Genomic DNA, 21023 nt, shown 5'->3' on the forward strand with positions numbered 1-21023 from the left:
CCTAGGGTGAGGATTTTAAAAAATAGCTTCCAATTACCAAAAATAAGGCAACTGCAATAAGGCAACTGCGCACTATAAATTGCATCTTTAGAATCTTCCCATTTTATACCTTTTAACATGAGGACAGTGAAGTGTTCTATTTGGATGTTGAAATTTCTTTAAGATGAGGTGTCTTTTTATAATGTTTTAAAATGAGGCATTGTAAGATTTGAAACTAACTGAAACCTCAGAACTTGTGAAGAGGAAAAATTTAAGAGGATGTGACAAAATTATTTCTAGCAACCATGACATTTCTTGATGTGAAATGCTTTCTTTGAACTGTACAACACAGCACGAGTTGGAATTTGGAATCTGACAAGAAAATAAGTGAGATGCCAAGCTGACGACGTAGACAATTCTTTTCCTCCAGAGATTTTACCTCCAAAACTGGGTCTAGATTGTACCAGAATGTTTGAGATGGCTAAGTGGCATGCTGAAAATGGAACCAGAGTTGAAGCCAGGTGTAGATTCCTACTGCAGCCCTTGCTCTGTGACCTTAAGTAAGTAGTTACACTTCTCAGTTTTCTTATCTATTAAATGGGGTTACTAATATTTTCAGAGTAGCTGGAAGGGTTAAAGATCAGGTAAGGATTTTTTTCTAACACAGAGAAGTTTAGAAGTTTAGTTAAGATGATGATGATGGGCCCTGACTCATGTCGCTCAGTGGACTGGGTGTCACCACACAAAGTGGAAGGTCCCCAGTTCAATTCCTGGTCAGGGCACATGCCTGGGATGCACCCCAGTTGGGGCATGGAAGGGGCAACCAACCGATGTTTCTCTCACACATCAATGTTTCTCTTCCTCTCTTTCCTCTTTCCTTCCCCCTCTCTAAAAATAAATAAATAAAATCTTTTAAAAATATGATGATGATGGTAATAGATGACATGACATTTATTGTTTTTTATGTGCCAGATACTGTTCAAAATGTGTCATCTGTTGTATTTGTGAAGGAATTAGCTACTCTAACAGATAAACCTTCAGGGATTCCTACAACGGAAGATTATTTCTCACTCACATCAAGTTCAGTTAGTGGTGGGAACGGTGGCCAGAAAAGTCATTGCTTCACAAAATCACTCAAAGGCTTGGGCTAGCCAAGGCTCTGCCATCTTCAATGTATAATTTCCGAGGCTGTGCTGCACATGGGCATAGATACAGCAGGTTGGGGAGAGGGTTGGGAGGGTTATGCCAGAGGTTTTCATTGACCAGGCCTGAAAGTGGCCTACATAACTTCCACTCACATCATACAAAACCTAGCACATGACCCCATCCAGATGCAAGAGGAAAGGGCTAGGAAATAAAGCAAAGTTCTTGTTGGGGCAGCCATAATTCTTCATTATGTCTTCATTGGGTAATATCTGTGCTGATCATACATTCCATAGAAATGACTTACACAGTCAAAACTGAGGGGTTGGTGCTAAATTATCTTTGTTGTTGAACATGGAGAAACTGAGGTATCAAAGATGGTGGGGCTAAGATTCAATCCCAGGAAGTTATCTCTCTGAAAATGACAGTGATGTCATAATTGTGCCCAGATACTCACTACTCACAAAAGACACAAGAGCTCAGCCTCTTGCACTGGAGGAGCCTTAGTTACCAACTGTGGCAGACAGCCCCTAACATGGCCCAAAATGATCCCCATAATCTGGTCTTCACAGCCATAACTAATCCTTTCCCCTTGAGCAACTTGTTTCTAACCAATGAAATATGGTGATGTCCAGAGATTGTCACTTCTGTTATTATATGAGAAGAGATTGCGACTTCTGTCTTGCTAGCAGACACTCTCTCTTGCCATCTCAAATGAAGCAAGCTGCTGTATGGGAGTGGTCCCCCTGGCACGAAACTGAGGATGGCCTGAGGCCAAGAGCCAGGTAGGAACCAAGGCCCTCAGTCCAACAATCCTGGAGAAAGTGAATCCTACCAACAGTTACATAAGTGAGCTTGCAAGCAGATCTTTTCCCATCTGAGGCTTCAGATGAGACTCCAACCCTGGCTGATACCTAGATTGCAGGCTCCTGAGAGACCACTGCAACATAGGACACAGTTAAGCCATGCACAGATTCCAGACCCTGATAGTAAATACATGTTGTATTCAGCTGCTAAATTTTAGAGTAATTATGTAGTTAAGCAGCAATAGATAACTAACAAACCATCTGAAACCAGGATTTTACAATCTATTTTATTACCATGAATTTCATTAATTAGGATTTTATTCCCTATAGACCTCTAGATCTGAAAAATTCCTCCCATCGAGAAAACCCCACTCCTTGAGCAAGAATTTATTTTCTTTTTCATTTTTAAAATTCATTGAGACTGTATCCAAAAGGATTTGCAATAAAATCAGATCTCTAACATGCTTGTAACATCACCAACAGCCAAAGCACTGAAAAAAATGGCAGCATACCAAGTTCAGATACATCTTACCCAATTCGAGGAAACTTGGTATTTCTTCTAATCCCTTCTGCAGATTCTGGGGTATATGATGATGTCCAAATGAAGTTTTAAAATCTTGAAAATAATATTGTCTGGGAGCTATTTTTAGAGCTTTATGTAGATTGCCTTATATCATTCTCATAACAGCCCTCTGACAGGTGCTATGATAATGCCCATTTGAATTCAGACATGGATGCCTTGACTCCAGAGGTCCCACTTTTACCCAAAAGATTACACTGCTTCCTATGAAGGGGAAGTGACTTTCCCACGATCATACAAAATTACAATTTCTAGTTTCCTGTCTGCTCATCCCAGAGGCCACTTCTGGTCCTGCTGTCCGTCTGCACCAGAAACTAAACTAAAACATTCTGAGCATCGTCTGTTTTGTTGAAGAACAGACTTGAAGTATAGAAACATCAACTGAGGCAGCATCAGGCTGGTTTGATGCCCCCAGGTCAGTGGCAGCTGCTAGGAGTGGATACTGACTATTGGTATCATCTGATCTAGAAGAATACACTTTCCCCTGGACTTAACTGTATCTCCTTGGAATAATTTTAGTATACACTATAGTTTCTAGCCCAAAGGAAGCAAGCATAGGAATGGATCATGAACGAGTGAAATGAATCACTCTGATGGGATTAGCTTTGGAATCTTGTAAATCTGAATTTGAATTCCAACCCTGCCACTCACTAGATATATGATCTTGGATGAGTCATTTGATCTCTCTAAGCCTCAGTTTTCCCCATTTAGAAAATGGGAATAATACCTTTTTCTCAGAGCACTATTGAGAGAAGAAAATGAGGCAATGTATGAACAGTGCCTACCCCAGTGCCTGGCACATAATGAAAATTCAATAATTGATAATGGAAGGAATTGTTGCTATTATTATCATCATGAAGATTGCTCTCTTTTAAGGCTAAGACTGTCTGAATTTGTGAGAAAGACTTATTTCAGTTTTAGGGAATGGCTATATTTCTAAGGGGACTGATTTTAAAAAACAGAATCTGAAAATTTCTGGGACAGTGAGTTCCTTTTAATGGGGATCTTCTAAGCACTGGGCTGGGAAAAGTTTGTTTTGAATAGGAGGACATTATTATTAATTGTTCCCAACATGCCTTTAAATAAATCATCCCCAGACAAGTCTGGCAAGAGCTTCCAGAACCTCTGATATCTGCCTTTCTCCTTGGGGAGGGGTAAAGAACTGGGGTTATTACCATGATCTATCCCAGTGCCTGGCTGGCCTCATCCCAGAGAGTTGTGAGGACATTTAATATAATTGCAGAAAAATAATTATACAACATACTATGTGGGCAAGACCTTGAGGTAGTATCAGAAAGATTTGGCTTTCAATCAGCTCTGTCACTCACTGGCTTGCTGTGTTACTTGGTGCAAGTTTGGCCTCTCTGAACCTCAATTTCTTCTTCTGGAAGTGGGGGGATAATAAAAGTGCTACTTCATAGGATTATCATAAGGATTCACTGAAATAATAATTATAACAAAAGCTAACTCCCAAGTGTTTACTAGGTGTTAATTACTGTCTTTTAGTCTATTGTTTTATTTCTCATGGCAGCCAATGATGGCAATACTATTATTATCCCTATTTTAGAGATGAGAAAGTTGAACCATGGAGAGCATAGGTAAGTAGCTCTAAGTCCTACTAGTGCATGTGTCCTTAACCAAGGCTCACTGGCCCTCAAGGGGGCTTCTGGATAAAATTCAGTGGGTTTGAGAATGTGCACGATAAAAAAAAGTCCTTATTTTCTCTAGCCTCTAATTAGAATTTGGTATGTCTCTCAATTATAAATGTATACAACAAGCTATCATATTAACACTGACCTGGGACTATGTCACCAAAAGAATCACAGATACTGTTGGATTAAATTGCATTGGTAGGAGGTAGCTCAAAGAATTGTTGATGTTCATCACCACATTGAAACCTGTTATTAGATTTTGTTATTTAATGCATTACTTAGAAAAAATCACATGTCACTCTATCACAAAGGTGGATTTTAAAAGTATTTTCACTACTGTATTTCAAGATACTGTGATGTTTATTTTGTAATTATATGTATCTTACGTATTTAAAATTATCATTGTGAGAAAGGATCCACAGACTTCATGGGATCGTCAAAGGGGTTCATGGTACACAGGTCTTAAGAGCATCACTGTTAGAGCCACACAAGGCCATGAGCACAAAGCTAGGTGCCTTGCAAGTGCTCAGTTCACAGAAGCCTTCACAATAATGATTAATATTACAGACAGCAAAATCCTTTTTCCTTCAGGAGCAAAATTATGGAAGTGATAAGGGACTTGACTGTTAACTATCCAAACGTCACAGTGACAATGAGGAGGAACACTCAATCAAGCAAGACAGCAGGATTGGAGATTAGCTATCCCAGACCCCTTCTTGGGATGAAGAAAAAGTCCCAAAGAGGGCTTGTTTCAGGCCCCAGGCACATAGCAAATTAGTATTGGAATCAACACCAGCAACCAGTTCTTCCAGAGATATTGTCTGCCAATTATAAAACAGGATCCTACAGCATTGGACATGATGTAGGATGAATATAGTGAATACACAGAGGGAAATGAAAGTCCCTCTCTCTGCAAGCACACACCTCCATTCCATTTTCTTCTGCATCCCAGGGCCTTCAGGTGAAGTCCATAGATGTTGGAACATTGGGAACGTGGCATTGTGCTAGGCTTCTCAGGGTGAGGTCCAGGAGCCACTGCACTGTGATGATGGAGTATGTTACAAATGATGAATCCTGGGCTCCCATTCAGACCTGCCTCACCTGACTCTCTATGGAATCAGCATGAAAATCAGCATTTTTGTCATGTTTCCACACTGATTCACATGTTCATTCAAGTGAAAGCTACTGACATAAATAGTAGTTACTATGAGCTCTAGAGTTCAAACCCCAGTTCCACCACTTACTCATTAAATCACTTTGGTCAGAATTACTCAAGTTTTAGATTTCCCACCTCTGAAGCTAAAAATGCCTACCTATACATTTTGGAGGGTTAAATGTGACAATGTGTGTAGTCTTCAGCAGTGTTTGACACATAGTGGAAGCTCTACAAGCATACCATATATGATTGTTGTGTGAGTTATAACCAACGTGGCTTCACTAGTGACTTTTTAGTGTTTAAACCCCACCTCAATTCCAACAGTAAGGCTCCCTGTCCTACTGCATCTCTGGGGTTGGGATGTGTGCTGATCAGTGACTCTCCCCTTGGACAGTTCCCAAGTGTTGGAGGAGCATTGCCTGCTGTCCAGACTTCTCCAATAACCAGAACTGGAGAGGGAGAGAGAGAGAAAGCCCACAGTTTCTCCTTTGGGAGACACCAAGTGACCATCTGGCCAGTGAAGGGTCTCTCAATCCCAGTGAAAGAACCCCCACTCTGACTGCAGACTGAGGTCCACTATCCTCTTTGCTTGATATCAATACACGTCTCTAAGTATCTGGTGAGTGGAAACTTCTTTCCTAGGACACCTTGGACTTCTGGCTTTGAGCAGCCCCTGTGGACTTGTGCCTCTATCCCTTGGGTCTTTAGAACTTCAGTGCATGATGGCTGACTTCCAATTACCAGCCAGCGCATCTTTGTGCCTGGGGCTTTCTCTGATGCCATGGAAATACTTTTACCTTTGCACATGACAGGCTGGGATTGTTTGAATATTAACATTCCCTGAAGGCAATCCACGAATGATGGCTGGTGGTAGTTGGTGTGTAGACACCCCAGCTCTATCTCCATTTGGATGCAGTTATTCTCAGGGTATGATAATTCCACACAATTTTCCAAGTCCCCCTGCAGCACTGAACTCCAGGAACTCACAGCAGGTGCTGGCATGATAAGTATCCATCGCTTTTCTTTCTTTGCCTTACTCCCCCACCTCCTACCAGCATTCCCTTCACTTCTCAAACTACTTGTAGTCAAATCTGTGTCTTGAGCCCATTTTGAGGGAATTGTACTAAGGCAGATTTCTATCTGAAAATTTCAAACTTAATGCTAACAGAAGCCAGGAAAGAATAAATTTTAATAAGTAGGGAAAGAATCCAAAATCCCATCTTTTTAATATTTATATGTTTTACAACCCTGGTCACTGGTAACAAAAACAAAACAAAACACAAAACTAAAGTGCAAATCTTAGCAAGATTTACTAAGAGTGAACTTAATTATGTTATGGAGACCTAGCAATGTGACATTTTTTAAAGACAGGGAGTGACCTAATAGACATAACACAAAGTTATCAGAAAAGCTTCAAGCAAAAAAGGGTCCTGGAAAATTTGTGTAAGTTGCTATTAACTAAAATTTTCTTTTACTGGTAAAGATTTCCCACACATTTCAGGTATTAAAAATGTAGCTCTCTATGCTAATATTGGTGTGCTCTGATGAAAACTCAGGTTAGAATATGGAACCTTAGAAAGATCCATGGCAACCCCAACAGCATCACATATAGTCAGTTTTATTGCCAGGTAAGAAATTCATATTAATATAGTGAATACATATGTTTACAAATAAACATTCTTAGAAAACAAACAAATGTTTTTTCTTCATTGTAGGAAGTGTTATTGGTATCATAAACTCTGCAGTTGTTGACAAGTATTAACACAGGTTTACTTGCAGAACATACGGTTACTAAAATATTCGCACATAAAATATGCTCCATTTGCACAAAAAACTGGGGAGAGTTAGATGGGGAGGCCAGGCAGAGCCCAAGGCGGATGGAGGCTGAGATGCTCTGGGAGGGCCAAGGGAAGTCAGACTGGTCCCATGGGGTTGGAAGTTGGGACAGGTAAAGGCAAGTAGAGGCTAGTGTCAGGGCATGGGGTGGAGAAGGAACAGTCTCTCTGCTTCATTCTGCTTTCTCTTCTGTCTCCCTTCTCTAGCTGTTGGGTCCTTGTGGATCCATGGCAGTCACAGTTCCCTAGGTCATCTTTTGTGATCCTCTTTCAGCATCATGTGGTCTGTTCACCCTTCCCCAAGGAGGCCAAAGAGTATACGTCCCTGGCTACACTCCCCCACCTAGGTTTGGTTCCCAAATCCAATTGGAAGGTCATGAGACTGTCATTACTGCTACATCCTTTTGACCATGCCACAACTTTGCTGCCCAGATTGTGGCTGCAGACCCCCAGCTAACAAAGTCACTGCATGATGTTGACTCAGAAGAGAAGGAACATGGAGAATAAAGAAAATCCTGTAGATTTAGACACCAAACCTTAATCAGGGTTGGGATATCAGTGAGATGAAGTGAGCTGAGGGAAAGGAGCAAAATTGAGCTAAGAGGGAGCCAAGAACCACAGAACATTTGAGCTGGAGGGGACCTCCCAGATAAGCCAGCCCAGTGTTTCCCAAAGCATGGGCTGTATACCATTAGCATATGCAAAATGGTTTTCAGTAGTATATGGACATAGCACTAATTAACATTAAGTCACATAGGAAACGATTTCCTTTGCAATTTTGTCAGTCCATCTGGTTACTTCAAGGAGAAAAATTGTCATTAGATGCTGGCATATCTTCAACAGTTCTTTAATATCTGCTAATCTTGTTTTAATAAAGAAAAAGAGAGATGAGGAAAATGGAGGAGGGGAGAAAAGGAGGGTGGGGGGGAGAGAGAATGAGAGCAAACCAGACTCTAGGTTCAGACCCTTCCACAGACAATAGCATCTGGCTAGAACTTGACAACTGCTGCTTTGTTGCCTTTGTACTTATTTTTATGCTTACTTTCTATTTAGAGTGACTGATACTGGTTTTCTATTTGTGATGATTGCAGGAAGTTTTTCTTTTAAAAGTCAGATGTATTAAAAGTGAATCGAGTTAGTTACAAATACTGGGCCGGTGATACAGAGATGCCAAAAGTGTGTTGCAGGTACACAGATAACTGAGTCAAGGAAACCAAGCCCAGTGGTGTTTACTCCACTCTGGGAAGCCCTGGGGTCCTGCAAAGGGGCTGAGAAAGTGGCCACTAAGTCTCCCACCCGTTTTGTCCAGCACAGAGCCTTGTCCATTATGAAAGGAGTTCCTATATAGTGGCTTCTGTGTGCAATTTCGTTTTTAAAGTGGGCTGAAGTTTTGCTATTTCAAAAAGCTTAAAACCTTGACCAGGCCTCCATTTCTCATGTTTTAGGTAGGAGACTAAAGCCCAGAGAAATAAAAGAATTGTCCACATCCCCAGATCAGCTAGGAGTGGATAGGAGAAGACCCATCCAGTTTCCCTGTTTCCATGATGTCAGAGGGAGAGCTCAGTGAGGCACAACCTGGAGTTCAGCATCCCAGGAGATGCTCGGAGTCTTTTGGGGACCACACCCAGCCTCTGACACCAGAACAGCTAGGGGGCTCTCCAAACATTCCTGCCAACTAGCTAAGACCTTTACGGACTAGTTGAAAATTTCTCACCTTAAATGCAAATCTGTTATCTGTCAACAACGCCCTTTGGTCTTTCACAAAAGAAATCGAACTAGCATGAAAATTGCCTTTGTTGGGACACCCAAGGGCTATTGGCCATGAGAACCAACCTGAAAACAACCTGAGGGAATTCTGGATGGGAGATGAATGCACTTGAGTATCTGGAGAGGTGGTCCAGAGGGTCCCTGGGAATAACGGGATGCAGAAAAGCTGGACGGTTTTGGGGAGGTGTAAAATGGTAGAACTCATGGAGTTTTGACAGCATGGGAGGCAGGGAGATCTCGGTGTTTAGGTGCCCCTGACACTGCAGCAGCCTCTCAGAGGGTGTGATGGGGTGGGCTCACCAAAAACGGGAAGATGAAAACATCTATCACTGCAGAAAAACAGGAGGGAGGGAGGCTAAAAGAACACAGGTTGCACTTGGGAAATAAGACTGTCATTAAACAGTAACACATTGAAGGCACCACCCACGCTTATGACATTTTCAGTCCAAAGCAGTTGAAATTCGGCAGCGGCGGCGGCAACGGGCTGAAGGGAAGGGAGTCGGAGATTGACAGTGGAGGACTGGTTAGTGTCTGTGTCTCGTCTCAGAGGCAAGGGGGATGCGCCAGAAATCGGACACTCTGGGTCCCCTTCTCGCCTCTTGTCGACTTTTCAGCTGTGATATTTCTTTTCATTGTTCTTGATGTCATTGTTGATTTCCTAAGTCTTGAAGATTTGGAACAAAAACTGAATTTGTTGTTCTTGTCTGTTTTATAGTAGGCTTATATTTCATTTTTCTTTTTCTTTTTTTCTAAAAAATGTTATTTAATACTCTCTGGACCCCATGCCTGCCATAAAAGCCCATCCCTCCCATTTCCATGGTCATGGTCTTAATGGGAGTCCTAAAGTCATCCTTCTTTCCCATCGCTGTCGGTGGGTTCAGGGTCATTTACACTTTGTGAGTCTGAGTATGTGTTGTTTTTTGCTTCCAACATTAATGATATGAAAAGGACTATAAATGGTTAGGGTCCAGTTACTGTCTCACACCCATCAAAATTATGTGTCCACGTCACCACTTTTTGGGATTAGAAAATGCTTATAATGTGCACAGGTTCCTCCCAAATGACTCCTCTTTCCAAGCACACCCATCTCGAGTGTCCACCCTCATTTTCTACCCCACCACTGCACCCTGGTTCATTCCCCCAGAAACAGACAGCTCCTGGCAAATGGTGTATGTGCTCAAATGGACAATTTCTCTAAATTGTGCTACTGTTATGTTTCATCATGGATTTCAGTTTCAAGTTAAGAGGAAAAGAAAAAATTAGCCCCACAGCTTTGGGCATGTGAGTTGGCAAACTTAGGCCTGAAGTCGAAAGAAGGTGCTTCAGTTCCCCCCTTGCTGTATTGCTGGATGTCCACGCTTCATTCCTGCTCAGCTGCCCGCCAACCGGTGTTAGGTATGACCTAAGAAAAACGGGACTCCGTTGTCATCAGTAGGTTTCTGGTCATTTGGTGTGGAGAGTGTGTAGGTGGCTGTGTGGGGGGAGACCAGGGAGGGTGTGGGCCGGACTACTTTCTGCCTCTTGGTGGACTGCGCCCTCCAGGATGCACCGTGTAGCGAAAGCTCACACAGTCACTTCTGTTTTGCTGTTGGTGATGAAGTATGGCTGTGGGGGCGGGTAGTGCTGGGGGCGAGTTCCCAGGGGGTCGCTGGAGCCTGACTCAGCCGTGCCAAGCTTGCCCTTGTTGCCATAAGCCTGCCGCCGGAGAGACTGCTCGTTGGGGTCCCAGCCCTTGAAGTTGGTGGTGGAATTGTAGGCCAGGGGATGTGGGGGGGTCTTGTTGGTGCGAGACTTTTGTCCGTTCTGTTTGGTGGGGCCGTGCTCGGGGCTGAAGGCCCGCGGTTCATCCTCCACTCTCACAGGGTGCAGAGGTAGGTTCCCCTTGGCGGCCAGCTCGGCCAGGTGCCGGCGCTTCGTGTAGAAGTCGTCATTTACCTTGTCCGCTGGACAGTGGGACAGGTGAATGGAGAAGAGGAGGAGAGAGCAGAGAGAGGGGGGGAGAGAGAGAGAGGGTTAGAAACTGGCAAGTCAACCTGAAAACCTCATCCAAGTGGGCCAAAAGTTCAAACGAGACACACACCAGAAACTCCACCTGGAACAGACAGAAGGAAGGACGGGGGCATGTCCTTCTCACAAACAAGAGCAGGGCCCTGGGGTGAGGGCATCCCCAACAGCATCTCCAGACCCTCTCAAATAAACGCTTCTCCCACCAGTCACACCTAACACTCTGCCCTCCTTGGCTTTCTTATCAAATGCAAGAGTTGTTTCTGTGTTATTAAAAAGAAAAAGAAAAAAGCAAACAAAATATAACCGGAGTCATTGAAATTAAGAACAATCTAACAATAGCCAGAGGGGAGGGGGGAGGGGACAGCAGGAGGAAGGGTTTTCAGGAAGGACACATGGACAAAACCAAGGGGGAGGGTGGAAGCAGGGGAGGAGGTGGGTTTGGAGGGGGTGGCGGGGAAGGGTGGGGAGAAAATACAGACAACTATAATTGAAAAACAATAAAATAATTTGAAATTTAACAAGTAAATAAAAATGACAACTTCTTGTTAGAGAAAATATTGAGCTTGCGGAGAAATTGCTAGCCTCACCACTTAAAAGAGCTGATAAAAAAAAACACTTGAGTGTGTCTTTTTTCTGGTCTTCTCAATACACAGAATGAATTAGGGATTTTTTTATTAGTGTTTTTGCTTGCTTTTAGCAGCTAAGCAGACCTGTATTCAAACCCTAACTCCTCCAACTACTAGCAATGTAACTCTGGCTAAATTACGTAGGCTTCTGCACAAGGCAAATACTCACAATAAAGCATATATCTCTTAGAGCTGTTCAGAGTGTTAAATGACATGATGTGTGTCAAGAACTTAGATATGAGCTACCACATTATCATAATTATCATTATAAGTAGCTGATTTCTCATGTGATATTCTATCAAGCATTCCCCCTGTTATAAATTATTAATAAACACATTTTAATGCTTATAGAATAAATTAAACTATTAAAATTAATCAATCTCCCTATTGATGAGCATTCAAGTTGTGCCAATATTTTGCTAATATAAATAAAGCTGAGATGAGAATCTTCTAGACTAAAGCTCTCTTTGTATTTAGAATTTTGGGTTTAGAATAGTATTAAAATATTTTCTTAATCTGCACCTGAGGATGGCAAACTATAGCCCATGGCCCAAATCCAGTCACCACCTATTTTTAAAAGTAAAGTTTTTCTGGAACACAGCCACACCTATTCATTTTCCTATTGCCTGTGGCAGCTTTTGCTTTGCAGTGGTTGATTTGAGTCCACGTAGTCTGTCTGGCCCACAAGCCTGAAATATTTACTATCCAGCCCTGAAATGAATTATATGAAGTGAAATTACTTTTAAAGGGTGTGAATATTATTAAGGCCCTTGATATATATTGCCAAGTGTGCTACAAAAGTTATACCAATTTCCACTCCATTTCATCACACGCTCCAGCACTGATTTCTTTCCTTCCTTCCTTCCTTCCTTCCTACCTTCTTTCCTTCCTTCCTTCCTTCCTTCCTTCCTTCCTTCCTTCCTTCCTTCCTTCCTTCCTCCCTCTTTCTCTCTTTCTTTCTCTCCTCTTCCTTACTTCTTTCCTTCTTTCTTCCCTCCCTCCTTTCCTCCCTTTCCTTACTTATTTGATAAATTTATGAGACCTCCTTTTATTGCTTTTGTCTTACAATTATTTCCTTAAAAGATCATCTATACTTCTTTAAATCAATTCCTTACCAATACATCTCTGAATTTACATCTCTAGGAAGACCAGAAATATTTGCTGCTCTGTCATCCACACTTACAACATCCTGTTTCACTACACATGTGCATTTATGTAACTTCATGGAGATTATCACAGTTCCATGTTTCTTTTCTCATTTGATCCTTTCAACTACCGTGATTTTAACCCCTCCTTGATAGGATACAAAACTGTCAAACTCAGGCATGCGAAATGATTTAATGAAGGTTAACCACTACTAGTGGCTGAGCCTGGGTAGAACCTACGTCCAACAGACATTAATTTGATGCTTTTGAAAGGCCATGGAGGGAAAACTTTGGTTTCAGAACTGAGTGGGCAAAAATATACGGCATCCCTCTAGGTCCACAGCAGACATCATTCATTCATCACGGGGCTCTCTCCTGGCAAGTGTGGCCTCCGTTCAGGCTTGTTCTCATACAAGACCCCAGGCAGTCACATGCTTACTTTCCTGGCTTAATTTGGGTCACAGGCAGTTTAAGTTGGGTTTCTGTTCCTGTTAATGTAAATCACCCTGAGAGATACAGTCTTTCAAGAGAAAGTCCTCCTTATAAATTCTAGAGCTGTCTGAAGATACAGAATGTCAAAGCCGACAGGAACCTGAGAGTCTGCCACTGAAGATACTAAGAGCACATGTCCTTGAAATACCGTGTGCTGCTTAAACTGGCGTGAGTGAGATTACATCCCCATCTTTCTGCCTTCCAGAGGAAGTTCCAAGTTTCTAATGCCATGAAGTTTCTGTAAAATGATGTTCTGATATCCCCCTTGAATTTCAAAGTTCCTGTATCCAGTTACACACAGGACAGATTCACCTGCACCCTTCAACATCACTCAGATGCACTTTTCAGGCTTGTCCTTCTCCCTGGCATGGGAACACCAACTCCCTAGCAACTCCAGGCACAAGCATGGGAGCAGTTGATGGCTTCATCCTCTTCTTCTCCCCCAGCTGCTAAACCACCAATTCTTTAAGCCTTGCCTAACAAATACTTCTCTCACCTATTCCATTCCCCCACCCCACTTTGCACATTGCTCCAATCCCTGCCTCAAGTTTCACCTCCCCCCTTCCAGTCTCCACACTGCACTAAAAGGCATATTTCTAAAATGCGAAACTGATCATGTCACTCATCTACCCAAACCTCTTCATGCAATTTGTTCAGTTATTTGGTCATTCATCAAGCAGGCGTGGGGCAATGCTAGACACTAAAAATACAAGGCAGACTCAGAAACAGACTTTGCTCCTGCCCTCATGGTATGCACATTCTACTAGGGAAGAACATATAGTGACTAAATAGTCTCCCAAATTACATGAAAGGATAAATGTGATAAGTGCTGTGAAGAATATCTGGTCTTATGGGTACAATGAGGTCTCTGAGTTTGTATGAGAACCTGATGTTGGAGATGAGCTGCTCCACCTCTTTACTTGTGTGAGACTCTGTTATTCATCTTTCAAGACTTAGCTAAGGTGTTGCCTCCTGATTCCCTGAGGCTCCCTCAGGTACCCCTCTCTCTCTATCCTAGTATTGACCATGTTGTTTTATAATGTTCCATTTTCACATCTATGTCCTCCTACTGGACCACCAGTGCTTCAAGAGCAGGGGACTCTATCTTTCCATCTGTACAACTTAGTGACTCTCACCTGGGCAGTGTACAGGAATCACGTAGGGGAGCTTTTAAAGATTTCAGATTCCTGGGCCCCTTCTCCAATTTAATCAGAATCTCTGAAGGTCTGGCTCAGAAACTGATTTTTGTAAAGCCCCACCCCCAGGTGATTCTGATGTGCAGACAGCAATGAGAACTGCAGTCTGATCTCCAGCATCTAATACAGATTTCTGTAAAGAACCAAACGGCAGTGAGCTTCCCATCTCACTCCTGGTATTCCCAGGTGGCTCTCATGTCAGATACCCTTTCCTTGTAGGAAGTCTGACAAGGTCAGATCCCACCACAGTAAACTCTTGTCCATGGCATGTATCATGCCTGCCCATTGCAGTTCGTTCATTACTGTTTATCTCTCCCAGTAGAGTTTCAAGAGGACAAGGCCAAGTCTGATTTTTGCTCACCATTGCCTAAGTAATGTCTAGACTACTTTCTGGAAGATATTAGATACTCAATAAATACACATTCAGTGAGTGAATGTGTGAGCAAAATACCATCATAGAGTAGAGAATATCAGGGTGATAGTTGGAGTGGATACTCCTTTCCTCTTAGTGATCTCTTATTAAAAGTCTCACTCAGTGTCACTATGTCCTCAGGTATGATCCAGAATCATTCACCCCCATGTTTCTGTTTCCAGACAATGGACTAGTCTAAGGTCTGCTCAGAGCGAGGGATGCCCTCAAGCATTCTTGTTTCTGACAAGCTGAGAACATTGATTATGAAGTAGATGTTCCAACAGATAAGATATGTAATGTCTTCTCAAAAAGTTCTAAAGAAAAATAGTCAGAAAGGCATTCCACTCTTGCCACATCAATGCAGGTATGGGGAGGCTTAACACCACTAAGAGAACTCATGGAGTACCAAAATAAAAACTATACATCCTTCTTGATACCCACCCCTGAATTTGTCTCTTGGTGAACGTGGCATTGGGTACTCCTTGAACACAAAGTGTTTAGTCTATGATATGAGAGTGGAATGGTCGGGAAAGTCTGTGGGCTCTGCGATCAGACACATGTGAATTTATGAGACCTTAGGAATGTCATTTAACTTCTTAAAACTCTATTTTATTAGGTGTGATATGGGAGTAATATAAACTATTCTCAGGTTTATAGTGAGGAATAAATTTGGAGATATATAAGCTGCATGGCACAGTTCTGAAATATAGTAACTATTTAGTACATACATTTTGTTTCCTGGCCTCTGGAAGAATTGGGTTAAATCCAACAGACATTTGTTGAGCAATCACTCTGTGCCAGGCAACCTGCTCAACACAAAGAAGGCACATATCCAAACCAATCATTCTTCTCTCATTTCTTCCTTTCCTCTTTGCTTCCCACCTCCCACCATGTGTGTTGAGGACCTACTTTGCCCTATGAAATGGCATAAGGAGGGGCATCGACCTGCCTGGGCTGAAGAGCTGATTAGGGATGAAAATGTGCTCTGTAGCTGCAATCTGGAGGTAAAGAGTCACAGAAGCAGCACTGCAGGTGAAGGAACATGATATACAGCAAATATGGCCATACATTTTTTCAATTTCTTCAGTAAAGAGGTAGAATCTATTTCTCTGTTTTGAACCTGGCCTGGCCTTGTTGCTCACTTTGATGTCAGTCATGCCCTGAATCTGGCCTTTTAGAAGTTCTACAGCTTCTGCTCTCAGGGTCTTGGAATTCTGCCTCCACATGAAGAAGGAAGCCCAGGTTAGCCTCCTGCAAGATGAGACACCTGCATGCCAGTTGCCCATGTTCACCACAACCAACAGCCTGCTCATTGCCTGATACTTAGCAAGGCCATCCAAAACCATACAGCTATCAGCTGACCTGCCAGCTGACTCCAGATCCTAAGTAAGCCTGGCAAAGACCAACCAATCCAGCCCAAAGCAGAAAACCTGACCCAGAAGCAGAAGCTCAATAGCTAGTTGCTATGTTAAGCCACTAACCTTTGGGTAGTTGGTAATGCAGAAGTAAATAACTGATACAGAACAGCATTTTTAAAAGCCCTCAAGTGGGAAGGAACATGGTGTCTTCAAGAAACTGAAAGGATATCCATGTGGTAAAGAAATCAAGGGTCACCAGCCCATCTAACATCCTGTAGGCAAGACTATATCATTCACATCTGTTTTTTCTGACCATCCTCTGTCCACTAGACTCTGAGATGTTTTAGAGAAATGAGGAGCAGACATAGATGTGTTGTTTGGGGCACAAAACTGTCCTTCAAAGAGTTATTTTTAAAAATATTTTAGCAAGACTGTTGTTGATTATGGGTGAGCTGTTCCCATAACTAGGAAATGCAATTTTCCTGAAATCTTCTCTCCAGTGTTTCTGGTCATCTCTGCTTTAGCCCCAGGGGAGTGGGAAGAAATGCTGATGTGAACACTCTTGGCTCTGTGCAGTGTGGTCCCTGTCTTAGTATATTAAAAAAGCTCATTGTGTAAGAAAATAACAGATTCATTGAACAGCCTTGTAAGCCCCATTAATAAATGCATTAACCTAATCAGCTCTGGTACCTCGTGGGCAGGTGGCTGACAAGCTGACCAGGAAACAGATGCGTGAGCCTTTCAACAGCACAGGTTCTCTCCAGTTTGATTTTTCTTCATTTAAAAAGAGGAAGAAAGAATGAAAAAGGTGCTTTCCTTCCAATGAACCTAATTGCCTTGAAGGAATCGAGGGTGTAAAATTAAACTGTACCTTCCTCCATCTGTCTTTCTCTTAATTAGCAGCAGACACTTGTACAGGTGTGAGGTGGGATGGGGCCTTGCTTCTGTGGAAATGAAAAAGTCAAGGTAATAACCAGTTTTCAAGACAAGCTGCACATCTGAGGGTCTTGGCAGGTGGCCTCCCACCTACATTCTTTCCTTGGGCCAAAGATATCTTAAGGAGGGGTTCCTACAGCTCATTCTCACATGGTGATATTCTTGGGTCTCAGTTGATGGATTTCATCTGGTAAGCAAACCAAAGTTTTTGCCATTCCTCATTTGTCCCTGTCTTTGGTCCACGAATACGTGGAAATTAAGTAATTAATCTTCCATCACACCTATGAATAAAACCCAAGTTATCTGCAGTGGCCCCTAAAGTCTACATGACCTTTGCTTCTGGCTACTTGTCCACTTTTATCTCTTCCACACTTATTATGAACCCACCACAGAGTGGATTAGTTTCATAGGGCTGGCATAACAAATCACCACAAACAAGGTGGCTTTAAACAGCAGAAATTTATTCTTTCACAGTTTTTGAGCACAGAAGTCTGAAATCAAGGTGTCAGCAGGGCCAAGCTCCCTCTATAGGCTCTGTGGAAGGGTCTTTCCTTGTTTCTCCCAGCTTCTGGTGGATGCGGCCATCCTTGGCATTCTGCACCTTGTAGCTGCATCACTCCAGTCTGTCTCTGACTTCACATAGCGGTCCTCTGTGTGTGTGTACCTGTGTCCAAATTTCCCTCTTCTTATTAGGACACTGGACATTGGATTAGGACCCACATTTACCCAGTGTGACCTAATTTTAACTTGATTACATCTGCAAAGACCTTATTTCTATATGTAGTCAACATTTTGAGGTTCCAAGGAGAAAGATTGGAGGGGACACTATTCAACACAGTTCATACAAGATTTCTGTCTGCTCCTGAACACGCCAAGCTAGCTTTTCATCTCATTGCTATTGGACCCTGTCTCTGCTGTTCTCTCTGCCCAATGCTCTTCTTTTTGCTTGTATATCTGGGTCCTCCTGTCATTTGTTTCTCAGATCAAAAGTCACATCCTCAGAAAATTCCTCCTGATAACCCAATCAAAACAGAGCCCCTCATCCCCAGTTGCTCTTATCACTTCTCCCTACTTTAATATGTTCTTAACTTGTATCATTATGTAAAATTATATTTCTTAATTACTTATGCATTATCTGGCCTCCTTGACTAGAATATAAACTCCAATCAAGGAAGAGATCATATCCGCTCTGCTCACTCTTGTATCCCCAACACCAAACCTAGTACTTGGCACAGAGTAGGGGTACCATAATATGCATTTGGTGAAGAGAGAAAAGCACTGGATATATTTCAATTCCAATGACATTGTCTAAATATTATAAATGGGTAGGGTGCTTCATCTTCTGATCATTTGGTCTGTGCTATCTAGTTTTATATGTTAACTTGGCTGGTCTATGGGTTGTCCAGATTAAACATTATTTCTCAGTGTGTCTGTGAAGGTTTTTCTAGGTGAGGTTAGCATTTGAATGGAGGACTCAGGAGACTGCCCTCTTCAATGTAGGTGGGCATCATCTACTCTTTTGAGGGACTGAATAGAACAAAAAGCAGAGGAAGGAGGATGCACATCCTTCCTGTCCACCTGTTTGAGCTGGGACATTGGTTTTGTCCTGCCCTCTGGAATAGGATTTATAGCGTCAGCTCCCCTTGTCCTCAGGTCTTCAGATTCAGATTAGAATTGTACCACCAGTTTTCCTGGGTTTCTAACTTACAGACAATAGATCATGGGACTTTCTCCACCTCTATAACTGCATGAACCAATTCCCCATAATGAGTCTCCTTTTGCATATGCATATGAATATATATATGACTCATATATACATATGGATATTCATATAGAATATATATGCATTTACATTTAACATAAATATACAGTAGGAGATTCATTATGGAAAATTGATTCAATCAAAACAATAGTATCCATCTCCTATTATTCATACATAATATATATGAATATAATACATATCAACTGTGTGCGTATATATATGTATGTGTATATATGACACATGCACTGACAAGCAGTGCCCACAGTGTCATGGATGAGACATGAGACAAATTCACATGAACTACCGAGTCCTGTGGAGGAAAAGGGCCAGCAAAGCTACTCCCTCAAGGGGGGAGAGCCTCAGAATGGCCTGGCCACCCTCTGAAGGGAAGAGTGGCTTGGACAGGTGGGGCAACTCTCTCAAGGGGAGAGAGAGCACTCTAACCCTTGCCTAGTCAGGATTTTATTGGGATTTTTTGCACAGGAGTTCAGGTACAGCTTATTAATCATTGTGAAGCAGTAAACAGTAGATAGTATACAAAGAACCATTAGGGCTTCTTCTAAATCAGGGCCCGTCAGCTAAAAGGCTATAGAACTTTGGGAACATAAACTCTTCTTCTGCTCGGGCCCTTATCATCTAACTAAAAGCATTCTTAAACAAAGTAGGTCTCACAGGGTTTCACATATTCCTTCTCAGGCCTAATTACCCAGGGAACCTGACATTCCCAGCACAAGGCTTGCACCACCTTCCCCATCATAGGTTTTTAGGCTTAAGTGGATTAGAGCCAGGAAACACTTCTCCCAGAGGACATGGGGACTCGGGCTTCATCACAGCCGAGGGGCGAGGGTCCATCACTCCCTCTTTGTCGCAACCCCCCGAATCCTTCCATGATGGCCTCCCAAGTGATCGTGTCTGGCCTAAGTTGCTCCTTCTTTGAGGGTCTCACCTGTCTCTGACAATCCAACCATACTTTGGGGGCAGAGAGATGAAGCAGGGGCAGCATCTGCTGCCAGAGACAAGCCTTGTCTCCTCAGTGGCTTTCATCCTGGAGGTTGCTCACAGCCTTAGACACGAGAGACAGTTTACAATTCCTGAAATCAGGCAGGGCAGTCCCAACATATGTATATATAATTTACCTTTTTTCTTGGATCTGTGGCCACTTAGCTACAAAAGAAATTTCCCCCAGCCTTTTCAGAAGCTAAATTTGGCCAGGTGGCTAACCCCTCACCAATGAAATGTTAGTGAAAGTGATGCATCCAATTTTTACTTCACTTTCCTTGTTTAAAACTGCTTGCCTTGGGTGTTCTCTCTTCCCTGTTTTCACAGGCTACACCAACAACCAGCTCTAACAATGCAGAAAAGGATAACATGGTAGAGGGAAGTAGAGCAACAATGTTGAAGGAACCTGGGTCCCTGAGTGATGACCTGGAACAGAGCTTCTCCACCAACCTGGACCCTTGAGGCTACAACATGAAAAAAATAGAATTCTTTCTTTTAGGCTACTGTATTTGGGTGCCTTTTGGTGTAGTAGGGCAGTATTTACTTTTTACTTACATAGGAATACTTTCTGGGTCTCATTTTTTTTGCTTTTTCACAAGCTGAATTAAAAAGTGAAAATTGGAACAGTTCATGTTGTTAAAAAATACCCAGGTATTTCTCTTCTTTTGAAGTATATTCTGTAAAGCTGTGCTGGTTCCTGAGGCTGTCTCAGCAGGCAGAAACAAGAAAGGCAGGAAGAAAGCCTAGTTTCCCAGGAAGAAGAGGGCTGGGGAGGAGACAAGAAGGTTCATATTTGTGGGAAATAAGCTCTGTTTTACTTGGTCCTGGGCCTTGCTGAAGAGAGACAAGTAGGAAAAATATCACACTTGAACCAGGTCCTAATGAAGCTCAGGGCTCTGAGCTCTTCCCACAGGGCCCCATACCTTTCCTGAAGTCATATCTCTCTAAGAGAGAAAACTGATAATCAGAGTCCGGAAGCCTGGCCCTTTTTCATCTTAACCCTGAGGTCTCCCAACAGCAGGTATTGCTGCCTTTGTTGGAGAGGATTTTGAAACAGTGCCTGGCTGGAGCTTTGTACTGAAGTTGTCCAAGCTGTACCATGAGCCCTTCTGTTGTGGCTGCAGGGAGCCCTCTCTCAGTGTCTTGCTGCTGACAGGCCTCTGAAACTTTTA

The 21023-nt window shown here is 42.6% G+C and overlaps 1 protein-coding gene across 1 annotated transcript in view; it reads right to left on the reverse strand.

The window, feature by feature from the left end:
* Nucleotides 1-6950: 6950 nt before the first annotated feature.
* Nucleotides 6951-21023, reverse strand: part of SHISA9 (shisa family member 9) — a 291259-nt gene continuing 277186 nt past the window's right edge. The window contains exon 4 of the mRNA XM_037151237.2: nt 6951-10861. Coding sequence (XP_037007132.1) covers nt 10482-10861 — 380 coding nt within the window. The 3' untranslated portion in view covers nt 6951-10481. The remainder of the gene's footprint in view (nt 10862-21023) is intronic.

This window comes from Artibeus jamaicensis, unplaced genomic scaffold (genome assembly GCF_021234435.1).
Source record: "Artibeus jamaicensis isolate MK-2021 breed Jamaican fruit bat unplaced genomic scaffold, CSHL_Jam_final contig_729, whole genome shotgun sequence".
Taxonomy (NCBI): Eukaryota; Metazoa; Chordata; class Mammalia; order Chiroptera; family Phyllostomidae; genus Artibeus; species Artibeus jamaicensis.